Source organism: Notolepis coatsorum (assembly GCF_963971535.1).
Source record: "Notolepis coatsorum genome assembly, chromosome: 5".
Lineage (NCBI taxonomy): Eukaryota > Metazoa > Chordata > Actinopteri > Aulopiformes > Paralepididae > Notolepis > Notolepis coatsorum.
Genome location: NC_140169.1, coordinates 157,212,397 through 157,238,080, shown reverse-complemented (window position 1 = coordinate 157,238,080; position 25,684 = coordinate 157,212,397). Strand labels below are relative to the sequence as shown.

At 47.2% G+C, this 25,684-nt stretch overlaps 1 protein-coding gene across 1 annotated transcript in view; it reads right to left on the bottom strand.

Annotated features, from left to right (window-relative positions):
• The window catches only part of LOC311228438 (obg-like ATPase 1), a gene marked incomplete at both ends in the record, with an annotated part of 145,187 nt that overhangs the window by 82,628 nt on the left and 36,875 nt on the right, over window positions 1–25,684 (bottom strand). Inside the window, 2 exons of the mRNA XM_084314343.1 lie at window positions 7,966–8,093; window positions 18,665–18,808. Of these exons, the coding sequence (XP_084170469.1) occupies window positions 7,966–8,093; window positions 18,665–18,808 (272 nt within the window). The remainder of the gene's footprint in view (window positions 1–7,965; window positions 8,094–18,664; window positions 18,809–25,684) is intronic.

Here is a 25,684-nt window from a genome sequence, read left to right as displayed (position 1 = left end):
GGTATCGAACAAGAGGAAAGACTGTTAGGGTTTGAACTGTGTGGGTATCGAACAGGAAGAAAGAATGTCAGGTTTTAAACTGTGTGGGTATCGAACAGGAAGAAAGACTGTTAGGGTTTGAACTGTGTGGGTATCGAACAGGAAGAAAGACTGTCAGGTTTTAAACTGTGTGGGTGTCGAACAGGAGGAACGACTGTCAGGTTTTAAACTGTGTGCGTATCGAACAGGAAGAGAGAATGTCAGGTTTTAAACTGTGTGTATCGAACAGGAAGAAAGACTGTTAGGGTTTGAACTGTGTGGGTATCAAACAGGAAGAAAGACTGTCAGGTTTTAAACTCTGTGGGTATCGAACAGGAAGAAAGACTGTCAGGTTTTGAACTGTGTGGGTATCGAACAGGAAGAAAGACTGTCAGGTTTTAAACTGTGTGGGTGTCGAACAGGAGGAAAGACTGTCAGGTTTTAAACTGTGTGGGTATCGAACAGGAGGAAAGATTGTTAGGTTTTGAACTGTGTGGGTATCAAACAGGAGGAAAGACTGTTAGGTTTTGAACTGTGTGGGTATCGAACAGGAGGAAAGACTGTTAGGTTTTGAACTGTGTGGGTATCAAACAGGAGGAAAGACTGTTCGGTTTTGAACTGTGTGGGTATCAAACAGGAGGAAAGACTGTTAGGGTTTGAACTGTGTGGGTATCGAACAGGAAGAAAGAATGTCAGGTTTTAAACTGTGTGGGTATCGAACAGGAAGAAAGACTGTTAGGGTTTGAACTGTGTGGGTATCAAACAGGAAGAAAGACTGTCAGGTTTTAAACTGTGTGGGTATCGAACAGGAAGAAAGACTGTCAGGTTTTGAACTGTGTGGGTATCGAACAGGAAGAAAGACTGTCAGGTTTTAAACTGTGTGGGTGTCGAACAGGAGGAAAGACTGTCAGGTTTTAAACTGTGTGGGTATCGAACAGGAGGAAAGATTGTTAGGTTTTGAACTGTGTGGGTATCAAACAGGAGGAAAGACTGTTAGGTTTTGAACTGTGTGGGTATCGAACAGGAGGAAAAACTGTTAGGTTTTGAACTGTGTGGGTATCAAACAGGAGGAAAGACTGTTCGGTTTTGAACTGTGTGGGTATCAAACAGGAGGAAAGACTGTTAGGGTTTGAACTGTGTGGGTATCGAACAGGAAGAAAGAATGTCAGGTTTTAAACTGTGTGGGTATCGAACAGGAAGAAAGACTGTTAGGGTTTGAACTGTGTGGGTATCAAACAGGAAGAAAGACTGTCAGGTTTTAAACTGTGTGGGTATCAAACAGGAAGAAAGACTGTCAGGTTTTAAACTGTGTGGGTATCAAACAGGAAGAAAGACTGTCAGGTTTTAAACTGTGTGGGTATCAAACAGGAAGAAAGACTGTCAGGTTTTGAACTGGGTGGGTATCAAACAGGAAGAAAGACTGTCAGGTTTTGAACTGTGTGGGTATCGAACACGAAGAAAGACTGTCAGGTTTTGAACTGTGTGGGTATCGAACAGGAAGAAAGACTGTCAGGTTTTAAACTGTGTGGGTGTCGAACAGGAGGAAAGACTGTCAGGTTTTAAACTGTGTGAGTATCGAACAGGAGGAAAGACTGTTAGGTTTTGAACTGTGTGGGTATCAAACAGGAGGAAAGACTGTTAGGTTTTGAACTGTGTGGGTATCAAACAGGAGGAAAGACTGTTAGGTTTTGAACTGTGTGGGTATCGAACAAGAGGAAACACTGTTAGGGTTTGAACTGTGTGGGTATCGAACAGGAAGAAAGAATGTCAGGTTTTAAACTGTGTGGGTATCGAACAGGAAGAAAGACTGTTAGGGTTTGAACTGTGTGGGTATCGAACAGGAAGAAAGACTGTCAGGTTTTAAACTGTGTGGGTATCAAACAGGAAGAAAGACTGTCAGGTTTTAAACTGTGTGGGTATCAATCAGGAAGAAAGACTGTCAGGTTTTAAACTGTGTGGGTATCAAACAGGAAGAAAGACTGTCAGGTTTTTAACTGTGTGGGTATCGAACAGGAGGAAAGACTGTCAGGTTTTGAACTGTGTGCGTATCGAACAGGAAGAAAGACTGTCAGGTTTTGAACTGTGTGGGGTATCAAACAGGAAGAAATACTGTTAGGTTTTGAACTGTGTGTGTATCAAACAGGAAGAAAGACTGTCAGGTTTTAAACTGTGTGGGTATCGAACAGGAAGAAAGACTGTCAGGTTTTGAACTGTGTGGGTATCGAACAGGAAGAAAGACTGTCAGGTTTTAAACTGTGTGGGTGTCGAACAGGAGGAAAGACTGTCAGGTTTTAAACTGTGTGGGTATCGAACAGGAGGAAAGACTGTTAGGTTTTGAACTGTGTGGGTATCAAACAAGAGGAAAGACTGTTAGGGTTTGAACTGTGTGGGTATCGAACAAGAGGAAAGACTGTTAGGGTTTGAACTGTGTGGGTATCGAACAGGAAGAAAGAATGTCAGGTTTTAAACTGTGTGGGTATCGAACAGGAAGAAAGACTGTTAGGGTTTGAACTGTGTGGGTATCGAACAGGAAGAAAGACTGTCAGGTTTTAAACTGTGTGGGTGTCGAACAGGAGGAACGACTGTCAGGTTTTAAACTGTGTGCGTATCGAACAGGAAGAGAGAATGTCAGGTTTTAAACTGTGTGGGTATCGAACAGGAAGAAAGACTGTTAGGGTTTGAACTGTGTGGGTATCAAACAGGAAGAAAGACTGTCAGGTTTTAAACTCTGTGGGTATCGAACAGGAAGAAAGACTGTCAGGTTTTGAACTGTGTGGGTATCGAACAGGAAGAAAGACTGTCAGGTTTTAAACTGTGTGGGTGTCGAACAGGAGGAAAGACTGTCAGGTTTTAAACTGTGTGGGTATCGAACAGGAGGAAAGATTGTTAGGTTTTGAACTGTGTGGGTATCAAACAGGAGGAAAGACTGTTAGGTTTTGAACTGTGTGGGTATCGAACAGGAGGAAAGACTGTTAGGTTTTGAACTGTGTGGGTATCAAACAGGAGGAAAGACTGTTCGGTTTTGAACTGTGTGGGTATCAAACAGGAGGAAAGACTGTTAGGGTTTGAACTGTGTGGGTATCGAACAGGAAGAAAGAATGTCAGGTTTTAAACTGTGTGGGTATCGAACAGGAAGAAAGACTGTTAGGGTTTGAACTGTGTGGGTATCAAACAGGAAGAAAGACTGTCAGGTTTTAAACTGTGTGGGTATCAAACAGGAAGAAAGACTGTCAGGTTTTAAACTGTGTGGGTATCAAACAGGAAGAAAGACTGTCAGGTTTTAAACTGTGTGGGTATCAAACAGGAAGAAAGACTGTCAGGTTTTTAACTGTGTGGGTATCAAACAGGAAGAAAGACTGTCAAGTTTTGAACTGTGTGGGTATCAAACAGGAAGAAAGACTGTCAGGTTTTGAACTGTGTGCATATCGAACAGGAAGAAAGACTGTCAGGTTTTGAACTGTGTGGGGTATCAAACAGGAAGAAAGACTGTTAGGTTTTGAACTGTGTGGGTATCAAACAGGAAGAAAGACTGTCAGGTTTTAAACTGTGTGGGTATCGAACACTGCAATGCACTGCTCGCTGGCCTCCCGGCCACTGCCACTAAGCCTCTTCAACTCATTCAGAACGCAGCGGCCCGCCTGATCTCAAACCTACCGAAGTCGGCCCATGTCACCCCACTTCTTAGGGACCTGCACTGGCTCCCCATTGCTGCACGAATCCGCTTCAAGGCCCTCGACCTAGCATACCGTGCGGCAAAGGGAACCGCTCCCGCCTACCTCCGGTCAATGGTCTCTAACTACACACCCTCAAGACCCCTACGCTCTGCATCTTCTGGCCGCCTCAGACCTACTCCTATCCAAGCTCCGGGAGGGTCATCAAAGAGAAGTCGCCTATTCTCAGTCCTTGCCCCACAATGGTGGAATGAACTACCCACCCCAGTTAGGACAGCCGAATCACGTCCAATCTTTCGCCGTCGACTAAAGACGCACTTCTTCAACCATTATCTGAATTAAAAAAAAAAAAAAAAAAAATCTAACCCTAACTAACCGTACTGTCATGCACTTGTCCTAATAAACTAACCTACACTGTAGCACTCAACACTTTGATGAACATTGTTGCTCAGCTGATAGAGTTGTGCCCTTCCTGATGGCTTGTCGTACAGAACTTGTAAGTCGCTTTGGATAAAAGCGTCAGCTAAATGACTAAATGTAAAATGTAATGTAATGAACAGGAAGAAAGACTGTCAGGTTTTGAACTGTGTGGGTATCGAACAGGAAGAAAGACTGTCAGGTTTTAAACTGTGTGGGTGTCGAACAGGAGGAAAGACTGTCAGGTTTTAAACTGTGTGGGTATCGAACAGGAGGAAAGACTGTTCGGTTTTGAACTGTGTGGGTATCAAACAGGAGGAAAGACTGTTAGGTTTTGAACTGTGTGGGTATCGAACAAGAGGAAAGACTGTTTGGGTTTGAACTGTGTGGGTATCGAACAGGAAGAAAGAATGTCAGGTTTTAAACTGTGTGGGTATCGAACAGGAAGAAAGACTGTTAGGGTTTGAACTGTGTGGGTATCGAACAGGAAGAAAGACTGTCAGGTTTTAAACTGTGTGGGTATCAAACAGGAAGAAAGACTGTCAGGTTTTAAACTGTGTGGGTATCAAACAGGAAGAAAGACTGTCAGGTTTTAAACTGTGGGTATCAAACAGGAAGAAAGACTGTCAGGTTTTTAACTGTGTGGGTATCAAACAGGAAGAAAGACTGTCAGGTTTTGAACTGTGTGGTTATCAAACAGCAAGAAAGACTGTCAGGTTTTGAACTGTGTGCGTATCAAACAGGAGGAAAGACTGTTAGGTTTTGAACTGTGTGGGTATCAAACAAGAGGAAAGACTGTTTGGGTTTGAACTGTGTGGGTATCGAACAGGAAGAAAGAATGTCAGGTTTTAAACTGTGTGGGTATCGAACAGGAAGAAAGACTGTTAGGGTTTGAACTGTGTGGGTATCGAACAGGAAGAAAGACTGTCAGGTTTTAAACTGTGTGGGTATCAAACAGGAAGAAAGACTGTCAGGTTTTAAACTGTGTGGGTATCAAACAGGAAGAAAGACTGTCAGGTTTTAAACTGTGGGTATCAAACAGGAAGAAAGACTGTCAGGTTTTTAACTGTGTGGGTATCAAACAGGAAGAAAGACTGTCAGGTTTTGAACTGTGTGGGTATCAAACAGGAAGAAAGACTGTCAGGTTTTGAACTGTGTGCGTATCGAACAGGAAGAAAGACTGTCAGGTTTTGAACTGTGTGGGGTATCAAACAGGAAGAAAGACTGTTAGGTTTTGAACTGTGTGGGTATCAAACAGGAAGAAAGACTGTCAGGTTTTAAACTGTGTGGGTATCGAACAGGAGGAAAGACTGTTCGGTTTTGAACTGTGTGGGTATCAAACAGGAGGAAATACTGTTAGGTTTTGAACTGTGTGGGTATCGAACAAGAGAAAAGACTGTTAGGGTTTGAACTGTGTGGGTATCGAACAGGAAGAAAGAATGTCAGGTTTTAAACTGTGTGGGTATCGAACAGGAATAAAGACTGTTAGGGTTTGAACTGTGTGGGTATCGAACAGGAAGAAAGACTGTCAGGTTTTAAACTGTGTGGGTATCAAACAGGAAGAAAGACTGTCAGGTTTTAAACTGTGTGGGTATCAAACAGGAAGAAAGACTGTCAGGTTTTAAACTGTGTGGGTATCAAACAGGAAGAAAGACTGTCAGGTTTTGAACTGTGTGGGTATCAAACAGGAAGAAAGACTGTCAGGTTTTGAACTGTGTGGGTATCAAACAGGAAGAAAGACTGTCAGGTTTTGAACTGTGTGCGTATCGAACAGGAAGAAAGACTGTCAGGTTTTGAACTGTGTGGGGTATCAAACAGGAAGAAAGACTGTTAGGTTTTGAACTGTGTGAGTATCAAACAGGAAGAAAGACTGTCAGGTTTTAAACTGGGTGGGTATCAAACAGGAAGAAAGACTGTCAGGTTTTGAACTGTGTGGGTATCAAACAGGAAGAAAGACTGTCAGGTTTTGTACTGTGTGGGTATCGAACAGGAAGAAAGACTGTCAGGTTTTAAACTGGGTGGGTATCAAACAGGAAGAAAGACTGTCAGGTTTTGAACTGTGTGGGTATCAAACAGGAAGAAAGACTGTCAGGTTTTTAACTGTGTGGGTATCGAACAGGAAGAAAGACTGTCAGGTTTTAAACTGTGTGGGTATCGAACAGGAAGAAAGACTGTCAGGTTTTGAACTGTATGGGTATCAAACAGGGAAGAAAGACTGTCAGGTTTTAATTAATTAAGTAATTCAGAACTGCACTATTGCATTATTTTACTCTGTCTACTCTATTTTGATCTTTGTCTATTTTAAAATGTATCAAACCGTTAACAAATAGGCCTATTGGGGATGTTAGATCCCAATGTGAAGAACTATGTGATTTAATGTTCTATTTTGAAGCTTGTTTTATACTTATTTTACCTCAACATTGCTCTTGATCTTCCAATTTTTTGCTAATTTTATGCCTATGTATTTTCTTTGCTACTGTGAAGCACTTTGAGCCGCAATTCTTTTATGAAAGGTGCTACACAAATAAAGTTGATTATTATTTTATTATTATGTCCAAGAAGACCCCCCCCCCCCCCCCCGCAGTACGGGAGAAAACGCTCCACGTAATAAAAACCTGCGTCCGTTTGGCTCTGCTCCCTGCAGACCGACTCGCTAATCAGAGCTCTTTTCACATAACGGGAAAATCAGTAAACAAATTCAGCTATTTCAGGAAAAAAGAAGGAAAAGTGCCTCTGCCATCCGTTTCAGTGGCTGCGATTTTAAATTGCTGTAGCGTGTAACACTTTAATTGTGCGAGACAAAGAAGGCGCCTGGGGCAACAAGGAACTTGATCCGCAGAGAGGACTCACGAGTCGTTACAAGGCCAAGTGCGGGGAGCTAAGACAAAGCCAGGGGTATTTTGCCGGGGCTAATTCGCTGAGCTAATCTCATCTGTGTATTCACACAGAGTGAAAAGGACAGACGGAAGACTATAGGGGCCTTCTATAAAGACGAGCGCTGATGTGTCTTTGCTACCACTATGCGCTCAAGACTGGAGCGCCCCAAGTTTCAACACTATTTGATGATCATTGTTACTCAGTTGACTTGTAAGTCACTTTGGATAAAAGCGTTCAGCTAAACGACAAAATGTAAATGTAAATTTGTATTACACTAAAAAATTTATGTATCTGTTTTGTAAGAATATGATAAATCTACCACACATAAGACAGAATCTGTTACAAATTAATTATGAACTGGACACCCCACACACACCCCAAACAATATTTCTATTTGTGAAATATTTTCACGAACTCCTTGTTGTATCAAAACTTAATCAACTGTGGCATTCGGCGTCAAATTGCAGAGTTCAGCGGTTTCATTTTCATTCCAAACCTTTAGAGTTTGCTACCGAGTGTGTGAAGTGCTAACCAGAGCCAGACCCTCTCACTCCCCCAGTGCTGGGAGTCTAACTGAGGGAGTCCTAACCAGAGCCAGACCCTCTCACTCCCCAGTGCTGAGGGAGCGTCCCATTAGGAATGCGAGGCCGGTTCCGCTGGCCTCGGCGTTCCCCACCGTCGTGTTGCTCTTGGAGTCGTACTGAAAGCCACCGCAGAAGAAACTCTACAGGGTGGATGAGAGACTATACATGCAGGCGCCCGTAACAGGGCAGCAAAGACCGTGAATGAAATGTACAGTTACATTTTTGTAATGAAAAATCCTTCGCCATTTTTCATCAGATTAAGATGCTCAATGCGCTGAGATTTCTATAAACTCATATAACACTTATAATCATTGGTAAACAAACGTAGTGCTGAAGTGAAAATACACACTTTGACTGCCGTTTTGATAGGGTTAGGGTCTTTACTCTTGGCTACTCACGCGTCATGTGGAAGAGGCCGTCGCACGCGCTGATGTGGGACAGGAAGGCGTTGCCCAGGCCCTGGCCGGCGTGCGCTCCCTTCACCAGCCCAGCGATGTCCACCACGTTCAGATACGCCGCCACTTTGCTGCAAGACCAGGAAGTAAAGCGGAATTAGCAATCAGTGGCAATCAGGCTCCACAACCTAGCAGGGCCAGGACGGGCCAACTGCCGTGGACTGGAGGAGCTGGGTTGTGGACTGTAACAAATTAATTTAATTAGTTAACAACACATTCATGATTGGACTTGTTTCTTTTCTTTTTCACCACTTTTTTTTTTTATCTCTTTTTAGTCCTATTTTAGCTATTTTTATCCCTGTGTACTTGTCCATCTTGTTTTTAACACATACTAATAAGTGTATGTTATGTATGTTATGTATAAACTGTTTTTTAATTGCTGTTTTTAAATTGCTGTTATACTGTTTATGCTGTAAAGGACATCTGAATCTCCCCTCTGGGATGAATGAATGAATGAATGAAAACTTTATTTAACAGATTGCAGAATGGGTACAATACAGTACGGCTCAATACATACAATTGTTAAGGGGATGCAGACCTGAGAAAGACGTTTGTCTTGTTTCCATCAGGGTCCCCCATTTTCAATTCATATAGACATTTATGACATACACAACATACATGACATTTATGGCATAGGGACATATAGGTATTTAGTACTGATACATTTGTGACATAGGCGGTATTCAAATATACAGTACTGTTAACCCTAGATCCTGACAGAGTATATACATATGATGGGGAGGGGACTGTACATTAGGAGGGGGTGGGTGGGTGGGAGGGAAATATACATACGGCGGGGAGGGAATATATACATGCGGTGGGGAGGAGACTGTCTATTAGGAGGTGGTGGGGGTTTTGGGCATTTACGGTGGCCAGTTTCGAATTGCAGCCTCCCGTAGGTGCTCTTTAAGGGCGGGTTTGAATGTGGGCAGGGATTCACATTCCTTTACAGCTTTGGGTAGGGCGTTCCACATTGTTGTGGCATAATTGCGAAACGTGTTTAGTCCCTTGTTTGAGCCGAATCTGGGTTTAACATGATTTGTTGAGCTTCCTCTGGTGTAGTGGTTGTGGTATTCACTGACCTTTGGGAAGTATTTTGACATGTACATGGGCACCCCGGTCGTATAGTGTATCTTGTAGACCAGGCCCATTGCAAGTTGCTGTACTCTGTCGTCTACTCTAAGCCATCCTAGGTTGGCAAAGTGGGCAGGGGTGAGGTGGGTTCTGGGGTTCAGGTCAAGTAGTAGTCTGACCAGTTTGTTTTGTGATGTTTGTAATTTTGTTTTAAGCGCCTTTGAGGTGCTTTGGTACCATGAGGTGCACGCATAGTCATAGTACCCTTGAATGAGTGCTCCTGCCAGAGTCTTCAGGGTATTCTTGTTTACCAGAGAGGAGATCCGGTACAAGAATCTAGTTCGTTGGTTGACTTTTTTTATTACATTGGATGCCATTTTGTCACAGGAAAGATTTGCCTCTAGGATGGAACCCAGGTAGGTAATTTCGTCTTTCCTTGTGACAATATTGTCACCCACTGTAACTGAGAATCCGTCGGTCTTGCTGAGTTTGTTATTTGAACCGAAGAGAATGGACTCTGTTTTGCCCATGTGTAATGATAGTTTGTTATCAGCGAGCCATATGCAGATTTTGCCTAGTTCCGTGCTGAGGGTTTTTTCAACCTGCAATTTGTTCTTGTCAGAGACCAGCAGGGCTGAGTCGTCCGCAAACAGGAACAAGTTGCAGTCACAGGCTGACGACATGTCATTTGCATAAATTAGGAAGAGTAGCGGTCCTAGTATGCTTCCTTGTGGAACACCACAGCTCACTGTGAGGGGGGGGGATAGAGTACCGTTTACCTCTACCATCTGTTCTCTCCCCTCCAGGTAGGATTGCATCCAGCTCACTGATAGGCTATCAAAACCAATTGCTTTTAGCTTGTCCATTAGAATGGAGTGATTGACAGTGTCGAAGGCCTTTTGTAGGTCCAGCATGACCATGCCGCAGTATTTGCCAGCGTCCACCTCTTGTTTGATGTGGTCGTTCAAATAGAGGAGGCATGTGTCAGTGGAGTGGGACGTTCTGAAGCCAGATTGGAATTCGTAGATTAGGTTTTTTTCCGCCAGGTACTTTTCGACCTGTTCGTAGACTATTTTCTCCATGACTTTCGAGATGGAGGTAAGAATAGAAACAGGGCGGTAGTTGCCTGGGTCTAATTTGCTGCCCTTTTTGTGTAGAGGGGTCACTCTCGCAATTTTGAAGTCCTTGGGGACGTGCCCCTGTCTTATAGAGAGGTTTATTATGTGTGTGATGACTGGGGTGATGGCAGCTGCTGCATCTCTGAGGAATTTGGAGGGGATGTTGTCATGGCCAGTGGCCTTGTTAGGTTGGAGGGCGCTCAATTTTTTGAGTACCTCATCGGTTGTTACCATTTCGAGTTTGAAGTCGTCTTTGTGGACCCCTAGGTTTTTGTAGTATGCTACTATGTGTTCTACCCCATAATGCCCTGAGTGGGAGGGTAGTTTGTTTACCAGTGTTGTGGCTATGTTTGTGAAGAAGATGTTTAAGTAATTGGCTACATCCAGCTTGTCTGTGATGAGCGTGTTGTCCGTCTTTATGTTTATGTTTGAGAATCTGGTTTTAAGTTTTTTACTGCAGCCTAGTTGATTATTGAGTAATTTCCAAAGTTCGCAGGGTTTGTTTTTGTTTTCCTCAGTTTTGTCGTTGATGAAATTTCTTTTTGCGGTTCTGATCATGGTGTTTACGTCATTTCTTAGTCTGTTTCTTTGGATTTTTAGTTCAACCACGTGGGCTTGGAGTTCACTGTTTGAGGTTAAAGGTTTTCAATTAGGGACGCACCGATCCGACTTTTTCAGTCCCGATACCGATACCGATACCTGGCTTTGGGTATCGGTCGATACCGAGTACCAATCCGATACCCATACCATTATCTGAAATTAAATTAGTTTAAATAAAAATCGAACCCTAACGTTAGGTTATGACTATAACCAAGTTCTGTTAGTATAGCGACGCTCGGCATCGCTCTCTGCACTATCTCGCATATGTGCACGCGCACTGAATAAAGACCACAAATGTACCTTTAATCCCAAATATTCGTCTGACCACACCCCTATCAGCTTACCCATATAAGCAGGGGTGGGGCCACCCACTCGCCTCCTTCCCAAGCTTTCGCCACAAGGCGAGGTCAAAGGCTGCAGCGGCGTCGGATGCCAAGCGTCGCTATACTAACAGAACTTGGTTATAGTCATAACCTAACGTTCTGTTTCGTATTCGCTCTCGCTCGGCATCGCTCTCTGCACAAGGGAGGCCGAGCGAGAGCCAACGGCCGACAAATACACCCCGCTGACAGCCCCCCACAACCATCAGAACAGGGAGGGCCGAGCCCCCCCGACCCACCCTAATGGAGGGCACCCCCCCTATTAGGGGCTTCACGGGAGGGCGACGGACCCGACCGTGCGAAGAGGCACTCAAGCAACTCAACGCACAGGGTGAGCAGACCGTGGCTTGACCCCACGACTACACACACGCACAACCCGCATGCCACCCGGGAACGAACGGAGGAACAACCTCGTTACTGCCCCCAGAATCACGGGGTCAAGGGCAAACCCAACCCCGTGGCAAGGCCGTAGCAGCGGAGCGCGAAGGAAGACCCAGACCCACCAAAAGGACTGGACTCCCTGGAATGGGGGCCCGGAGAAGTCCATGATGCCAGCATCAAGACCCCACCAGGTGGGCACGTAGTACCCCGCCCCCCACATCGCCAGCGTATTCGGACAAAGGCCCCTCAGCCGAGCGGGCCCCGTCCCCCCAATAGTACACCGCCTGGCACACTGACCCTGCAACAGGCAGTCAGCATGGCCGTAAGCACACAAAAAAAGGTTAACCAACGGAAGCAGGCAGCGCACCGGGGAAAAACCAGGCAACAGGCTATTAACCCTAGCCTGGAGACTGCGGACGAGACAGGCGCCAGAGGGGACAGCTGAACACAGCCGCCCCGGCGGAAGGAGCGTAAGCTGGCGGTGTTGCATGACCAAGCCTCCATTTAAAAACCCCCACCCAGAGGGGTCGAGGCAGAGAAGGCTGACACGATTGGCAGACGTCATGAACATGCAGGGGCACCCTCAAACGGTGAACCCGGGAGTTGACACTGCTCCAACACACCAGGGAATCAACCACCTCGGTGTTACCCAATGTGGTGGTTGTTCCTATAACCCCTCAAGAAAAAACTCCAAAACACACCTGCGGGTATACACCGGCTATACCGCAGTACAAGTGTTTCAGTTTTCAAAAAAGGGTTAACCCAGGCCTACGGGTCGACGAAACATTACTTCGGACCGGGCCTGGCGGTACGGGAAGCACAGGGTCACCAGAGGAGGTCAAAAACCACCCCCACAGGCCCCTCTTCGCCATGCGTGAGAGAGGAGCGAAAAATAATGGAGAACCAGCCCCTAAGCACACCGTACTTGGTATTCCCAGGCGGTCTCCCAACCAAGTACTAACCAGGACCAACCTGTGTAGCGGCCGAGATCCGACGAGATCGAGCGTGTACAGGATGGCATGGCCGTAAGCCATTACGACAGTGCTGAGTAAAAACGTACCCAACCAGGGTCTCCATAGCGCTTAACCCTGTGACACCCGGACCGACCTGGCATTTTTCCCCCTGAAAAAAGCCCAAGTCCCTTAGGGTACCAGAACAGCAGATCTGCATCCCCGGCGGACAACGGGTTCAACTGATCCGGACCAGCGTGACCAGAACCAGTCCCGTGCCCTAACCACGCTGACATGCCTACTCCAGGAGAAAGGGCAGATATGCGTGTCGATCTTAACATGAAAAGAAGGCGCCACCCAGACGTCCAGGCGAACCGCGCCTGGTGGCCCACCCCAAGGGCGTGAGACCCCTCTACATATGTTCAGATCCATTCCGTCATCATCCCCCAGACATGAACGAGAATCCGTCGAAAACCAACCCAGGTCGTGGGATTTGGTCGTCGGAAGAGGAAAAACCCCCATCTCAGTTGCTTTATAAAAACGCCGTTTTAACCACAAGCAACCAAGGCGCGCCAGTCAGTCGCCTGTTTACAGCGAGCTAGCACTATACGTGCGTCGGGACACACCCCCATCAATGAACAGGCTATTTAGACCTGTCATTGAATCCCCAAGGCGCCCAGGGGAACGACAAGAGGGGTGTGACACTTCCTAACTCCAACACTTTTTGAATAGAAAAGAAGGAAGCATCAACAGTATGTATCCCAGTCTACACAGCCGGGGGTAAATTTTTTTTCACATTTTTACATCCCACCACCCTCCCATAGGAAGGAGACGGGGATCCCCAGAGAGACTTCCCACGCGAGCTGTACAGATTGAAAAGAATATATTGCACCTTGAGCCATGTAAAAAATTGGTTTTAGGGCTCTCCGGGGAAGAGGCACTGAACCCATACACACTCAATAATCGAATTGAATCGAATACATATACAATAGAATAGGACACCTTCTAGAGGGTCCACTCACTTTGACAATCTGAGGAGGAAGGCTCTGTACTCTGATGGAGGCTCCCTCACATGGAAAGGAGGAGTCCGAACTCACAGAAGGCCCGAAAAGGCGATTGGAGAGGAGGAGCCCTGACCACCCCCCCGAAACAGATCCATCACATGGACCTGAACAGCACACGGAAGTCCTACCAACAGAGACGCGCACGGTGACGTACTCTATGGCGGGGGAATTTCCGCGGTGCACACGCCCAATATACCAGGCCGTGGGACCAGGAAACTCCCTCCCCCCCCCGTAACGTGCCGAACCGCAACGTGACAGGAACCTTGAAGGACAGGGGGTGTACCCCTGACCGACAGAAACAAGGGGGAGAGGAAAGGTTACCAGTTCACCCCTTTACGACCCCACACCCATGATACGATGTAATGACAAAAAGAGAATATGACACAGTCATAGTCAGCTCTATGAAGCGTTTGACAGCTCCACACAGCGCATGAGCCAACCTGCTATCTGATTTTTACTAAGGAAAAAACACAGAATAGAGAGGGCTCTCTAAGAGCCCCGGTCCAACATACACATGTGCTTCTGTGGCCAGTCCAACCCAGTTGTAGGTCACATGACACACACAACCCATCATCACCTACAAAAAATGGCAAAAACACTCTACAGAGGAACGCCGTTTTTCATAATGAGAGAATACATAATTCTCGATTAGTATCGGCCACAGGCCTTGCTAAGCACACACGACAGCGACCAAACAATCTTTTCTTTTAGGAAAATAAAGTTTCTCCAGCAGTTTTAGCACAACCTCAGCAATCAAGCTAAGGGTTACATCGCATCCCCACCACACAAAAGACACAATTTAGTGCACAACATGTCTGATAGGAGGATGAAAAAGTCCCCAGGGAACCGGGGGGAAACACAATCCTCCTATTTTACCCTTAATACGGCCAGTTAAAACAGGAAAACCTGTTAATATGCGAACACACTGTTCATTGTCATCACAGGCTGAGAAAAGAACATTCTTTTACTCACTTGTCACTAAGCATAGCTTCATAGGTTAGTTACCTTAGTTGTGAGTACACGGTACATATAAACACCATGATGTTTCTCACACAACAACCAGATAATTTTCACATCTGTAACAACAACCCGATTTGCACGGAGAAGCTAACTGCCAGTGACAAAAACAGTTCACACATAACTCGCGTCGTATCCTAAATGCATTGCAGCAACACACGTTTTGGGAAAACATCGTTATTCACAAAACATTTAGAAAAGTTAAACCAGAAGACGTGTTATAAGGTCTGGTCAAACCTTGTCCTACCCGGAACGTAGATCAGCGAAGTGCAGACTCAAGACCCCGTAGACAACACAGCCGATCCTGTGTTGCTCGAACTGGGCAGCGTCGTCGCTCCAACCAGTCGCTACAGTCCTCTTTGTTGACGCAATGCCCGTCCAGGCTCAGGGCAGGGTCGACGAACATCCCCTGTCAAGGATGACGTCGTAGTCAAGAGTGTAAAACATGTTATAATCAAAGCACGTTCAACAAAGCTACCCCGCGCCAGGCCTTGGCCTATAGCAGCAAGCTAACGTTACCTAGTGATCACGACATGCTAGCGCCGCAGCTAACAGCTGACTGGCTAACAGTAGGCCCAACCTAAGTAGGCCATGCAGCGATCCCAGCAGGCTAACGCAGCAGCTAACAGCTGACTGGCTAACCGTAAGCTAAGCAGCTATCACCTGAACATGTATACAATGACATAACACTCACCCAGACAGGCCGCCGTTCTGAACCTCTCCTCACTTTTTAAGAGAAAAGAGAAACAAGATGTCAACACTGCTTTACAACGGTGATTTTACCAACACCCGACGGAATCAGCACAATACCAAACTGGCCTGTGTAGCTGACTTGAACATGGATCTGCCGCTATCGCACATCCATGCACATATCTCCTCGTGAAGGAATACTCTCATTTGGATATGAAAGAAGGGGCTTAACACGGGACAGAGAGATATCCACTCGTCCAGAACACACAAGGATCACCAGTGTTAATGGTCGCGGCCCACTAGTTAAACTAAAATGGCTTCAGACCAAGGTCTTCTGTCGTCTAGGAGACTGAACAAAGGACCCTAGCCTGGGGCCGGTTTTCATAAACATTGTCAAGTAGCCCCCATAGCACTAACAGACAAGTGAAGCCTGCCAGCAAACATAACTCACCAGAACCAGGAACCCACCGCGTCTCACAACAGCGGCGCGTCCTACAGCCCAGCTGTGCCTTTACCGCAACCAGCACACAGCAAGGACTGCAGTTGGAAAAGCATGTAGCGGCACGAACTCCCAATACGAAAACCGGTGGAGGATTTTTTGAATGATCATCATCTTCCAGACACTCCAGTACGAAGACAATATCGCCGTATTTTCTCGAAAATAGTGAGAGAGAAAATAAAGATATGATGTCAACGTATCCTTGTTTCCCAAAGCTGCTCCTAATCCTTTCTTCCAGCATGGTGTCAAGTGTGGGGATCTACCGAGGCACTTCTTCCTTGTGGTGAAAGCGAGAAGGAGGCGAGTGGGTGGCCCCACCCCTGCTTATATGGGTAAGCTGATAGGGGTGTGGTCAGACGAATATTTGGGATTAAAGGTACATTTGTGGTCTTTATTCAGTGCGCGTGCACATATGCGAGATAGTGCAGAGAGCGATGCTGAGCGAGAGCGAATACGAAACAGAACTAACCTTACTGTCATGCACTAATATACTAACCTACACTGTAGCACTCAACACTTTGGTGAACATTGTTACTCAGCTGTTAGAGTTGTGCCCTTCCTGATGACTTGTCGTACAGAACTTGTAAGTCGCTTTGGATAAAAGCATCAGCTAAATGACTAAATGTAAATGTAAATACCCATTGTTCAATGAATAAACTGTATGCCTCACTGTGTGGAAGAAACTGGGATCATTATTTTGTGCAAGGCGACAACAATCAGGCTTGACTTAAAACATTATACTTTCCTAACTTAGTGAAACTAAATGTAACAAATTAACACATAGATATAAATGTACTGAATTGTTATTTTCTTATTTTATTTCTTGTTATATTATATTTAAAAATATATATATATTCCGTTATTATTATATTTTTTTTACCGATACCCGATCCAGCTATTTTTGTGATATCGGGGCCGATATCCATATTGGATCGGTGCATCCCTAAGCGGAATAATAACATATAATATTTTGACATCAACACTGGACCTTTTCAAAATGAATACTTCATATTGGCTGCCATATTTAACTGTGCCTGTCAAAATAGGGTTGTTTTAAAACGTGAGAATGCCCTGGGGCGTTTCATATCGTTCACAGAAGACTATGCGCTGCTGGCTCTTAATGGCGCTACTGTACAATATTACATGATGCCAATACCTGTCAGTCCAAGAGAGACATTGATTCATCAACACACGGCGCCATAAGTCTGGATGGAACCTGCTTCGACAGCTTCCATAAAGACGTTCCCTAACCAGGAACAGTTCAATGACGGCAACGCTTTCCTCGCCCCAAATAAGCAGGGAAATTATAAAAGAAGGAAGCGTCATCATCACGTGAACCCACACCAGTGTCAAGTGTGGAAACGTTCAGTTCTGCTGATGTCAGAATTAGGGCTGCACGATTAATAAAAAAATAAATCGCGATCTCGATTCATAGACCTATGCGATCTAATTTCTAAATTATAACGATTTTTTTTCTTCAAATATTATATATATTTTTTAACTTTTTACTTTACTTATTTAAATGATGACGATTCTGACTTGAGTTATTTTGTATGTTACAAGAGACTTTTAAGTTTAAGTCAAGCACTTTCATATATGTTATGTTTAAGTTTAAGTCAAGCACTCTGATATATGTTATGTTGTATGTTTAAGAAAGAGTGCAATAAGTTATTTTATTGGGAAAAATAAGAATCGTGTGAGAATCGTGATCTCAATTCTTAGAGAGAAAAATCGTGATTCACATTTTAGCAAGAATCGTGCAGCCCTAGTCAGAATCCTTCTTTAATTTCTATAGTTTGCAAATAACGCAGAGGATAACGGCCATCGCTCATCATATCAGGAACCGACGTCTTTGCGTCAGTTGTTGTATCCCTTCACGCCAGGGCCGTAGGTTTGGTTTCAACGATGGGGGGGGGGGGGGGGCACTTTAAATGGGGGGGGGGGGGTTAGTGGTCCTCCCCCTGGAAAGTTTGATCAAAATCAAATTTCCTGCATTTCGGTGTACGTATTTGGTGGTAAATACATAGTTAGAGGTAAGAAGGATATATAATAAATATATGAATATAAATATATATATTTTTTGTGTCTTTTCTGCATCACTTCATGGTGGAAATGTCGTTATTTATGTAAAGGAAAAGACAACATCCAGGAACCCGCTGACACAAATATCATGGAATATATAACACAGCGAGGCTCTCAGGCGTTCAAATATTTATTCTATTTATTCTATAGTTACTGGGTAAAAAAGGATATATACATGTTTTGACACCCCCTTATCTTTTACCTCTTTTGGGCAGGGGGGTCGTCTTTCATATTAGCTCTATTTATTGAGGGGGTCAAATTCACCTCTTCTCAATAGTGAGGGGGGGGCATGCCCCCCTGAACCCCCCCCCCCTACAACAACTACGCCCATGCTTTCACATTCCTACGGTGTTACACGCGGCGGCGTCACGAGGAATTAAGGCTGTTTCCCCGAAGCCTGTTTTCGAACTTCGTCAGGGTCTTTCGAACGGACGTTCGAACCTTCGTTTTTAATACTTTATTTTTATTTATATATATATATTTTTTATAAATATCCTCAAACTAAATCCTCAATTTGAATAAAGTGATTCATCTGATTAAATGAGTCTTTTTTTATTTTATTAAATCAACTTTCATCAGTTTTAATACTATAATATTAGTGTAGCCTAATCTTTATCTGCAACTGTGAAGAAACCCCCCATTGGTTTAAACAGAATGAATAGAAAAGGTCTTTGAATGTTGATTTAAAATTCGAATGCCAACGTAACAGACGAAGGTTCGAACGTTCGGACGTTTGGGCTCAGCCCTACCAGGAGGACGGCGTGACGGAGGAGTGAGTGAATAGTACCTGAGAGGCTTGTGGAACTGACAGAGGAAGTCATAGCGCTGGTCGGGAATGGGCACCCGGCTCTCGTTGGGGTCGATGGTGCAGAAGGGGAAGTTCTCCGCCGCCGCTTGACTCTTGGTCAGTACGTTGAAAAAGGTCGACTTCCTGGAAAAGAAAAAGAAAGAAGAAAAACAGCAGAGAGGTCAATGTGATGTTGGGATTACTCAGAAGAACCCTAACCCTTTCACTGCCACACTACAGAAGGTTAACCTTTCACTACCACACTAGAGAAGGTTAACCCTTTCACTGCCACATGACAGACGATTAACCCTTTCACTGCCACACTACAGAAGGTTAACCTTTCACTACCGCACTACAAAAGGTTAACCCTTTCACTACCACACTACAGAAGGTTAACTTTCACTACCACGCTACAGACGGTTAACCTTTCACTACCACACTACAGAAGGTTAACCTTTCACTACCACACTACAGAAGGTTATATTATCGTACTTGGCCACCGCGTCCCGCTCTTAAAGCCTATCGAGATACCTCATCTCATGTACCTATTGTACTCCATCAACGAAAAAAACACGCACACCTACACCTGCCGGGTCCCGCCCCTATGGAGGCGTAGCCTATAAGACAGTGGGCCTGGTCACCAAACACTCTTCCTCTAATTTCGTTTCCATCATAACGGATGCAGTGCACCTTATGTTAACTAGTTGTTATGAAAAGATTAGAGAAATTGCGTAATGTTGAAAGCTTACCGGAGGTTTGCTTACCCCTGGCATCTTCGAGGCATGTTTCAGCGACACGTCGGGCCTGTGTTGATGTTTCCTCGTCTGTCGGCGGCAGACCAAGGGGCAGCGTACAAGGTTTGGCTATTGAGCCGGCTTGTACAAAGGTAGGCCCTGTGTCATCAGGCATCAATGTTGGTATTGGTAATGCTGTGGAGTATGTTTCGGCGCCAGGGCCGGGGTGGCTTGGTGATCGTTCCACTGCAGTGGACGTTTTCCTGGCGATCCTGGAGCACGCTGCTAACGCTAATGCTACTAATGCTACTACTGCCAATGCTAATGTTGACGCTGAAATGGGTCGTTGTTCTAATAATCCCCGCCGCGGGACATTGCCGCTTTTCCCTCCTCTTGCCCACTTCATTGATGAAGGTCAGTCGGTTGCTAATGTGGGGGGTTTCGCTGAGTCCTACTTACCTTTTTTACGGGGAAAACGGGCTAACAACAGGGTGCAGGCCGGGTGTACCGTGGCTACGTAGCCAGGTAGCTTTGTTCCTGTGCACCGGCGCCCGGCCGATGCTTGAGAGCGAATCGGCTCGGAGGGTGGCAGTATGGACGGATGAGTGGTATACAGCTGCAGGATGGTTTGTAGCGGCGGCCAGTGTTATGGCTCAGCTGGCTAGTTCCTATCCACATTGGCGTCGGGTAGTAGGGCTATGGGTCCAGCCGACATTGTAAACATGTTGCATGTTTGTGGTGTTATAGAGATCTTGACTCAGTCGCAAGCTATAACTGCGGGAAGGATTAGATGCTATCAACGTTGTTGTTAGGCATGTTTGGTTGGAGCAATCTCCTCTTGGGGAAGAGGATAGGTTTTCTCTCCTCACGACTCCTTTTTCCACGGAAAGTCTTTTTGGTCATTCTGTGGAGGCGCAGGCGGTTGTTGATCTGGGTCCTACACCGCCTCACGCTGTGCAGCCAGAGGTGGGAGCATGGTCTCGTCAACGACTGTGGCGAGATCCTCGACAGGCGGCCATGTTTCCCCCGCCAGTGGTGCCCTGGGTGGAGAGTCAACAGGGTTCCACAAGGCCGACAGCCTTGGCGGCCGAGGGATCGGCCATTTTGGGTGAATTCGGCTTGGATAAAACAAGCCGTCGTCACTTTGCCGCGAGCAGCCCGCTCCCCGTTCAATCCTCTCTCTGTTACCCACGGAAGCGGGGCTCTGATCGTTCTCCTTTGGCTGCGGGCCGCGAACCTTCTTTGAAGCGCATGCGGCCCCATTCTTCACTTCTCATGGGGACAGGGGCTGACACCCAGTTGATGGCTGAGCCTGGGTCTGTCCGTGAGAATGTTGTGCTGTCGCGTGGCTCCTGCACCACATGTTGTGTGATGGATGAGCCTGGTGTTACAGCTGCCACTAGCTAGGGTGGTCAGCAGGGGGACTCGAGACCTCTTCTGTTGAATGTACAGCAAGGGTTATCCCGGCCTCGCCTTCGCCAGGCGGGGTATCGCGCTGATGCCTCCCACTCCCGTGAGAGCGGCAGTGGTCTGCAAAGAAGAGGCGAGTGTGATTTGGGTGGTAGCAATATCACTGCAGGGCTTTGGCGTGTAGGAGCCCATGGGGTCCTCATGCCTTGCGTGTCTAGCTGCGGAACAACTCCTCAGCATGCGCTAGAGGGGTGTTCAGGGGGGGGTGTGTGTCAACCAGTTTGATGACAGCTTCTCCCGTATCAAACCGGCCCTTTCTGTTGGGGTCCCCCCTTGGGTGCGTCGCACAGCGGGAGGGACCGGGCCAACTATCTACTGTTCCTTGCGGCCCAGCGTCAGTTGACGGCGTGTGCGCTGTGGGATTATTTTCACATATGGCGACAAGAATGCCGTTTGGAGGGGTGGATGGAGAGAACGTTGAGGGAGGGGCTTGTTTTGCAGTTCGCACAACCCCACCCTCCGTTCTCAGGTTTGGTGCCGACCCTATTGTCAGGGTCAGAAGCAGTGACAGCCCTGGCCGACGAGATCCAATCTCTGTTGGCGAAGCAGGCCGTCGTTGTGGTTCCGAGAGAGGACGCGATGTCAGGCGTCTACTCCCGTTATTTTCTGGTACCCAAGAAAACAGGGGGGGTCAGACCTATACTGGATCTGTCCGCGTTCAATCGGTTGATTGTAGCGAGACCATTCAGAATGTTGACCGTCAAACTCCTTCTGCTTGCTGTCAGAAGGGGAGACTGGTTCACCTCCATAGACCTGAAGGATGCGTATTTTCACATCCCGATTTTCCCTCCTCACAGGAAGTTCCTATGGTTCCTGTTTCAGGGCGTAGCGTACAAGTACCAGAGGTTGCCGTTCGGCTATTCTCTGGCTTCCCGCACATTCACCAAGTGCGTGGCGACTGCGCTGGAGCCTTTACGTCATCGGGGGATACGAGTTCTATTCTATCTCGACGACATTCTACTCCTCAGTCGTTCGGAGGAGGTTGCCAGGTCTCATACCAGGCTGGTGGTGGAATTCCTCACCAGGCTGGGTTTTGCTGTGAATTGGAAGAAGAGTACGCCTCTTCCCAGTCAACAGGTGGAGTGCTTGGGCTTGACGTTGAGGTCGAGGCCCATGATTGTAACCCTCTCGGTGCAGAGCCGGGTTTCTATCCTTCGCACGCTCTGGGGTTTCCGTCTGGGAGGGACGGTCACGGCACTGCAAGTGATGCGTCTGCTCGGCAAGATGGCATCTGCTCACACGGTGGTTCCTCTTGGCCTCCTCGTCATGAGGAGGATACAGAGGTGGTTTTTCTCTATGAGAATAGATCCGGTGAGGGACAAATGGAAACGGTTGACGGTTCCTTTGTCGATATGGGGAGATCTCGCCCATTGGAGGAGGCTGGGTATCCTCACCATTGGGGTCCCCATGGGCAGCAGGCGCTCACACGTCACGGTCTTCACCGACGCCTCTCTCACGGGTTGGGGAGGGACGTGTCGGACCCACGCAGTGGGGGGCAGCTGGACGGAGGTTCATGCTGGCCCATCTACCCCGCACATCAATGTGTTGGAATTGAAGGCGGTCCTCCTGGTCCTCAAACGGTTCGACCACCTGGTGGTAGGCGAGCACGTTTTGGTCAGGACAGACAGTATGATGGCAGCGGCGTATATCAACAGGCAGGGTGGGACTCGTTCCATCCGCCTGCTCCGGGCGGCGGTCGAACTTTGGCTATGGGCATCCCGCAGGCTGCGCAGTCTGAGGGCGCTCCACATTCCTGGTACAGAGAATATGGGCGCGGATATGATGTCTCGGGGCGGTCCTCGTTACGACGAGTGGGAACTCCGCCCCGACATAGTCAGACAGATCTGGGATCGGTTCGGGGAGGCCGGTCGACCTGTTTGCGTGCCGACGCTCTCACAAGTGCCCCTTGTGGTTCTCGGTCAGTCGAGCAGATCATCCCCCCTTGGGGGTGGATGCCTTCTCGACATTTCCATGGCCGCCCGGTCTTCTGTACGCCTTTCCTCCTGTACAGCTGTTGGGTCAGCTGTTGGAGCGGATACGGAGGGAGCGCAGGACGGTGATCCTGGTCGCGCCGGACCGGGGCACGGCAGTGTGGTTCCCGGTCTTGATCCAGCTTCTGGTCGCTCCTCCTTGGGTCATTCCTTGGTCGGCGACGGCCCTCTCACAGCACAACGGGTCACTGTTCCAGTACCCGATGTTGGGCCAACGACTGTTGGTGTGGCTGGTGGGAGGGTGAGTCTGGAGAGGATGGACCTTTCTGTGGTTGATACCATCCGGAATGCACATGCTCCCTCCACTGCTTTACCCAGGCAGATGGCGTATGTTCCAAGAGTGGTGTAAGGCGGGGGGCCGGGACCCAGTCTCCTGCCCCCTGGATGCGGTGCTGTGTTATCTCCAGTCTCTCCTTGGTAGACTGTCGGCTTCGACGGTGAGGGTATATGCGGCGGCTATATCCTCCTATCATGAGGGGTTTGAGGGGAATGTCTTGTTCAGCCACCCTCTTGTGAAGCGTTTCCTGCTTGGCGCTCGACGCGTTAAGCCGGTGCAACGCTCTTTGGCTCCGACTTGGGATCTTCTATTGGTCCTCGGTCGGTTGTCCTTGGCCCCGTTTGAGCTGCTCGAGCAGGCGCCGTTGGGACAGCTGTCTTTCAAGACCGCGTTCCTGCTGGCTGTCACCTCCGCTAAACGCGTGAGTGAGCTCTGTGCTCTTTCGGTACGTCCAGAGTGCCTGTCTTTTCGGGCCGATTGCGGTGCCACTCTGCGACCTAATCCTGCTTTCATGCCTAAGAATATCCGGAGTTCCTTCCGCTCCCGGGATATTGTGGTTCAGGCGTTTCGTCCTCCTCCTCCTCACACTAGTGAGTTAGATGCGGGCCTTCACCTGTCATGTCCGGTCCGTGCTTTGGGAATTTACCTCAGCCGTACTCAGTACCTCAGGGTTACCGATCAGCTTTTTGTCTCTCACGGTGGTTCTCGTGCCTGTAAGGCACTGTCGAAACAGCGCCTGTCCCATTGGTTGTGCGAGGGCATTGCCCTCTGCTACACGTTGGCTGGGCAGGATCCCCTGGGGGCGTCAGGGCGCACTCCACTCGTGGGGTGGCTGCCTCTGCCGCTCTCCTGGGTGGGGCCTTGGTGGAGGACATCTATGCTGCAGCTTCATGGTCCTCCCCGGGCCCCTTTGTAAGGTTTTACCTCATGGACATGACCGGGGGTTCTGTCTCCCAGACGGTTCTGGGGTCTGTGGCCTTTCCTGCTTCCCGTCCTTTGGTAGGTGGGTGTGTGTGGGTATGGGCCACAGTGTGTTAGGTCACACGTGGTTCCGCCTGTGCTGTGTGTTCAAGGGGTTCTAGTTCCCTATTGCTCGCACTCAGGTGGAGTTGACTGCGCCCCCCCTTCGTTAGGAAGGATGGGGTGACGGGGCTCCCCGAACCCCATGATGTGGGCTTACGGGTCCTCAGGGGGTGCATCTGTCGGGCCTCGCATCCGCTCTAACCCATATCTCGATAGGCTTTAAGAGCGGGACGCGATGGCCAAGTACGATAATATAACGTAAGGTTATGTATATAACCTAGTTATATGAGTACTGGCTAAGCGTCCCGCTCTTAAGCGGCCCTGAGTTCCCTTTTGAGGGATCTTTTACTGGAAACAGGATTTTGGCGAGGAAGAGTGTTTGGTGACCAGGCCCACTGTCTTATAGGCTACGCCTCCATAGGGGCGGGACCCGTCAGGTGTAGGTGTACGTGTTTTTTTCGTTGATGGAGTACAATAGGTACATGAGATGAGGTATCTCGATAGGCTTTAAGAGCGGGACGCTTAGCCAGTACCATATAACTAGGTTATATACATAACCTTACGTTAACCTTTCACTACCACACTACAGACAGGTTAACCCTTTCACTACCACACTACAGAAGGTTAACCCTTTCACTACCATACTACAGAAGGTTAACCTTTCACTACCACACTACAGAAGGTTAACCTTTCACTACCACGCTACAGAAGGTTAACCTTTCACTACCACACTACAGACAGGTTAACCCTTTCACTACCACACTACAGAAGGTTAACCCTTTCACTACCACACTACAGAAGGTTAACCTTTCACTACCACACTACAGAAGGTTAACCTTTCACTACCACACTACAGAAGGTTAACCTTTCACTACCACGCTACAGGAGGTTAACCTTTCACTACCACACTACAGACAGGTTAACCCTTTCACTACCACACTACAGAAGGTTAACCCTTTCACTACCACACTACAGAAGGTTAACCTTTCACTACCACACTACAGAAGGTTAACCTTTCACTACCACACTACAGAAGGTTAACCTTTCACTACCACACTACAGACAGGTTAACCCTTTCACTACCACACTACAGAAGGTTAACCCTTTCACTACCACACTACAGAAGGTTAACCTTTCACTACCACACTACAGAAGGTTAACCTTTCACTACCACACTACAGACAGGTTAACCCTTTCACTACCACACTACAGAAGGTTAACCTTTCACTACCACGCTACAGACGGTTAACCTTTCACTACCACACTACAGAAGGTTAACCTTTCAGTACCACACTACAGAAGGTTAACCTTTCACTACCACACTACAGACAGGTTAACCCTTTCACTACCACACTACAGAAGGTTACCCTTTCACTACCACACTACAGAAGGTTAACCTTTCACTACCACACTACAGAAGGTTAACCTTTCACTACCACACACTATTTTTTATTGTATTTACTTAGTTGTATTTATGTTATTGCACATACTGCAGACAGTTTATTGTATATAAATACCTGCTTTT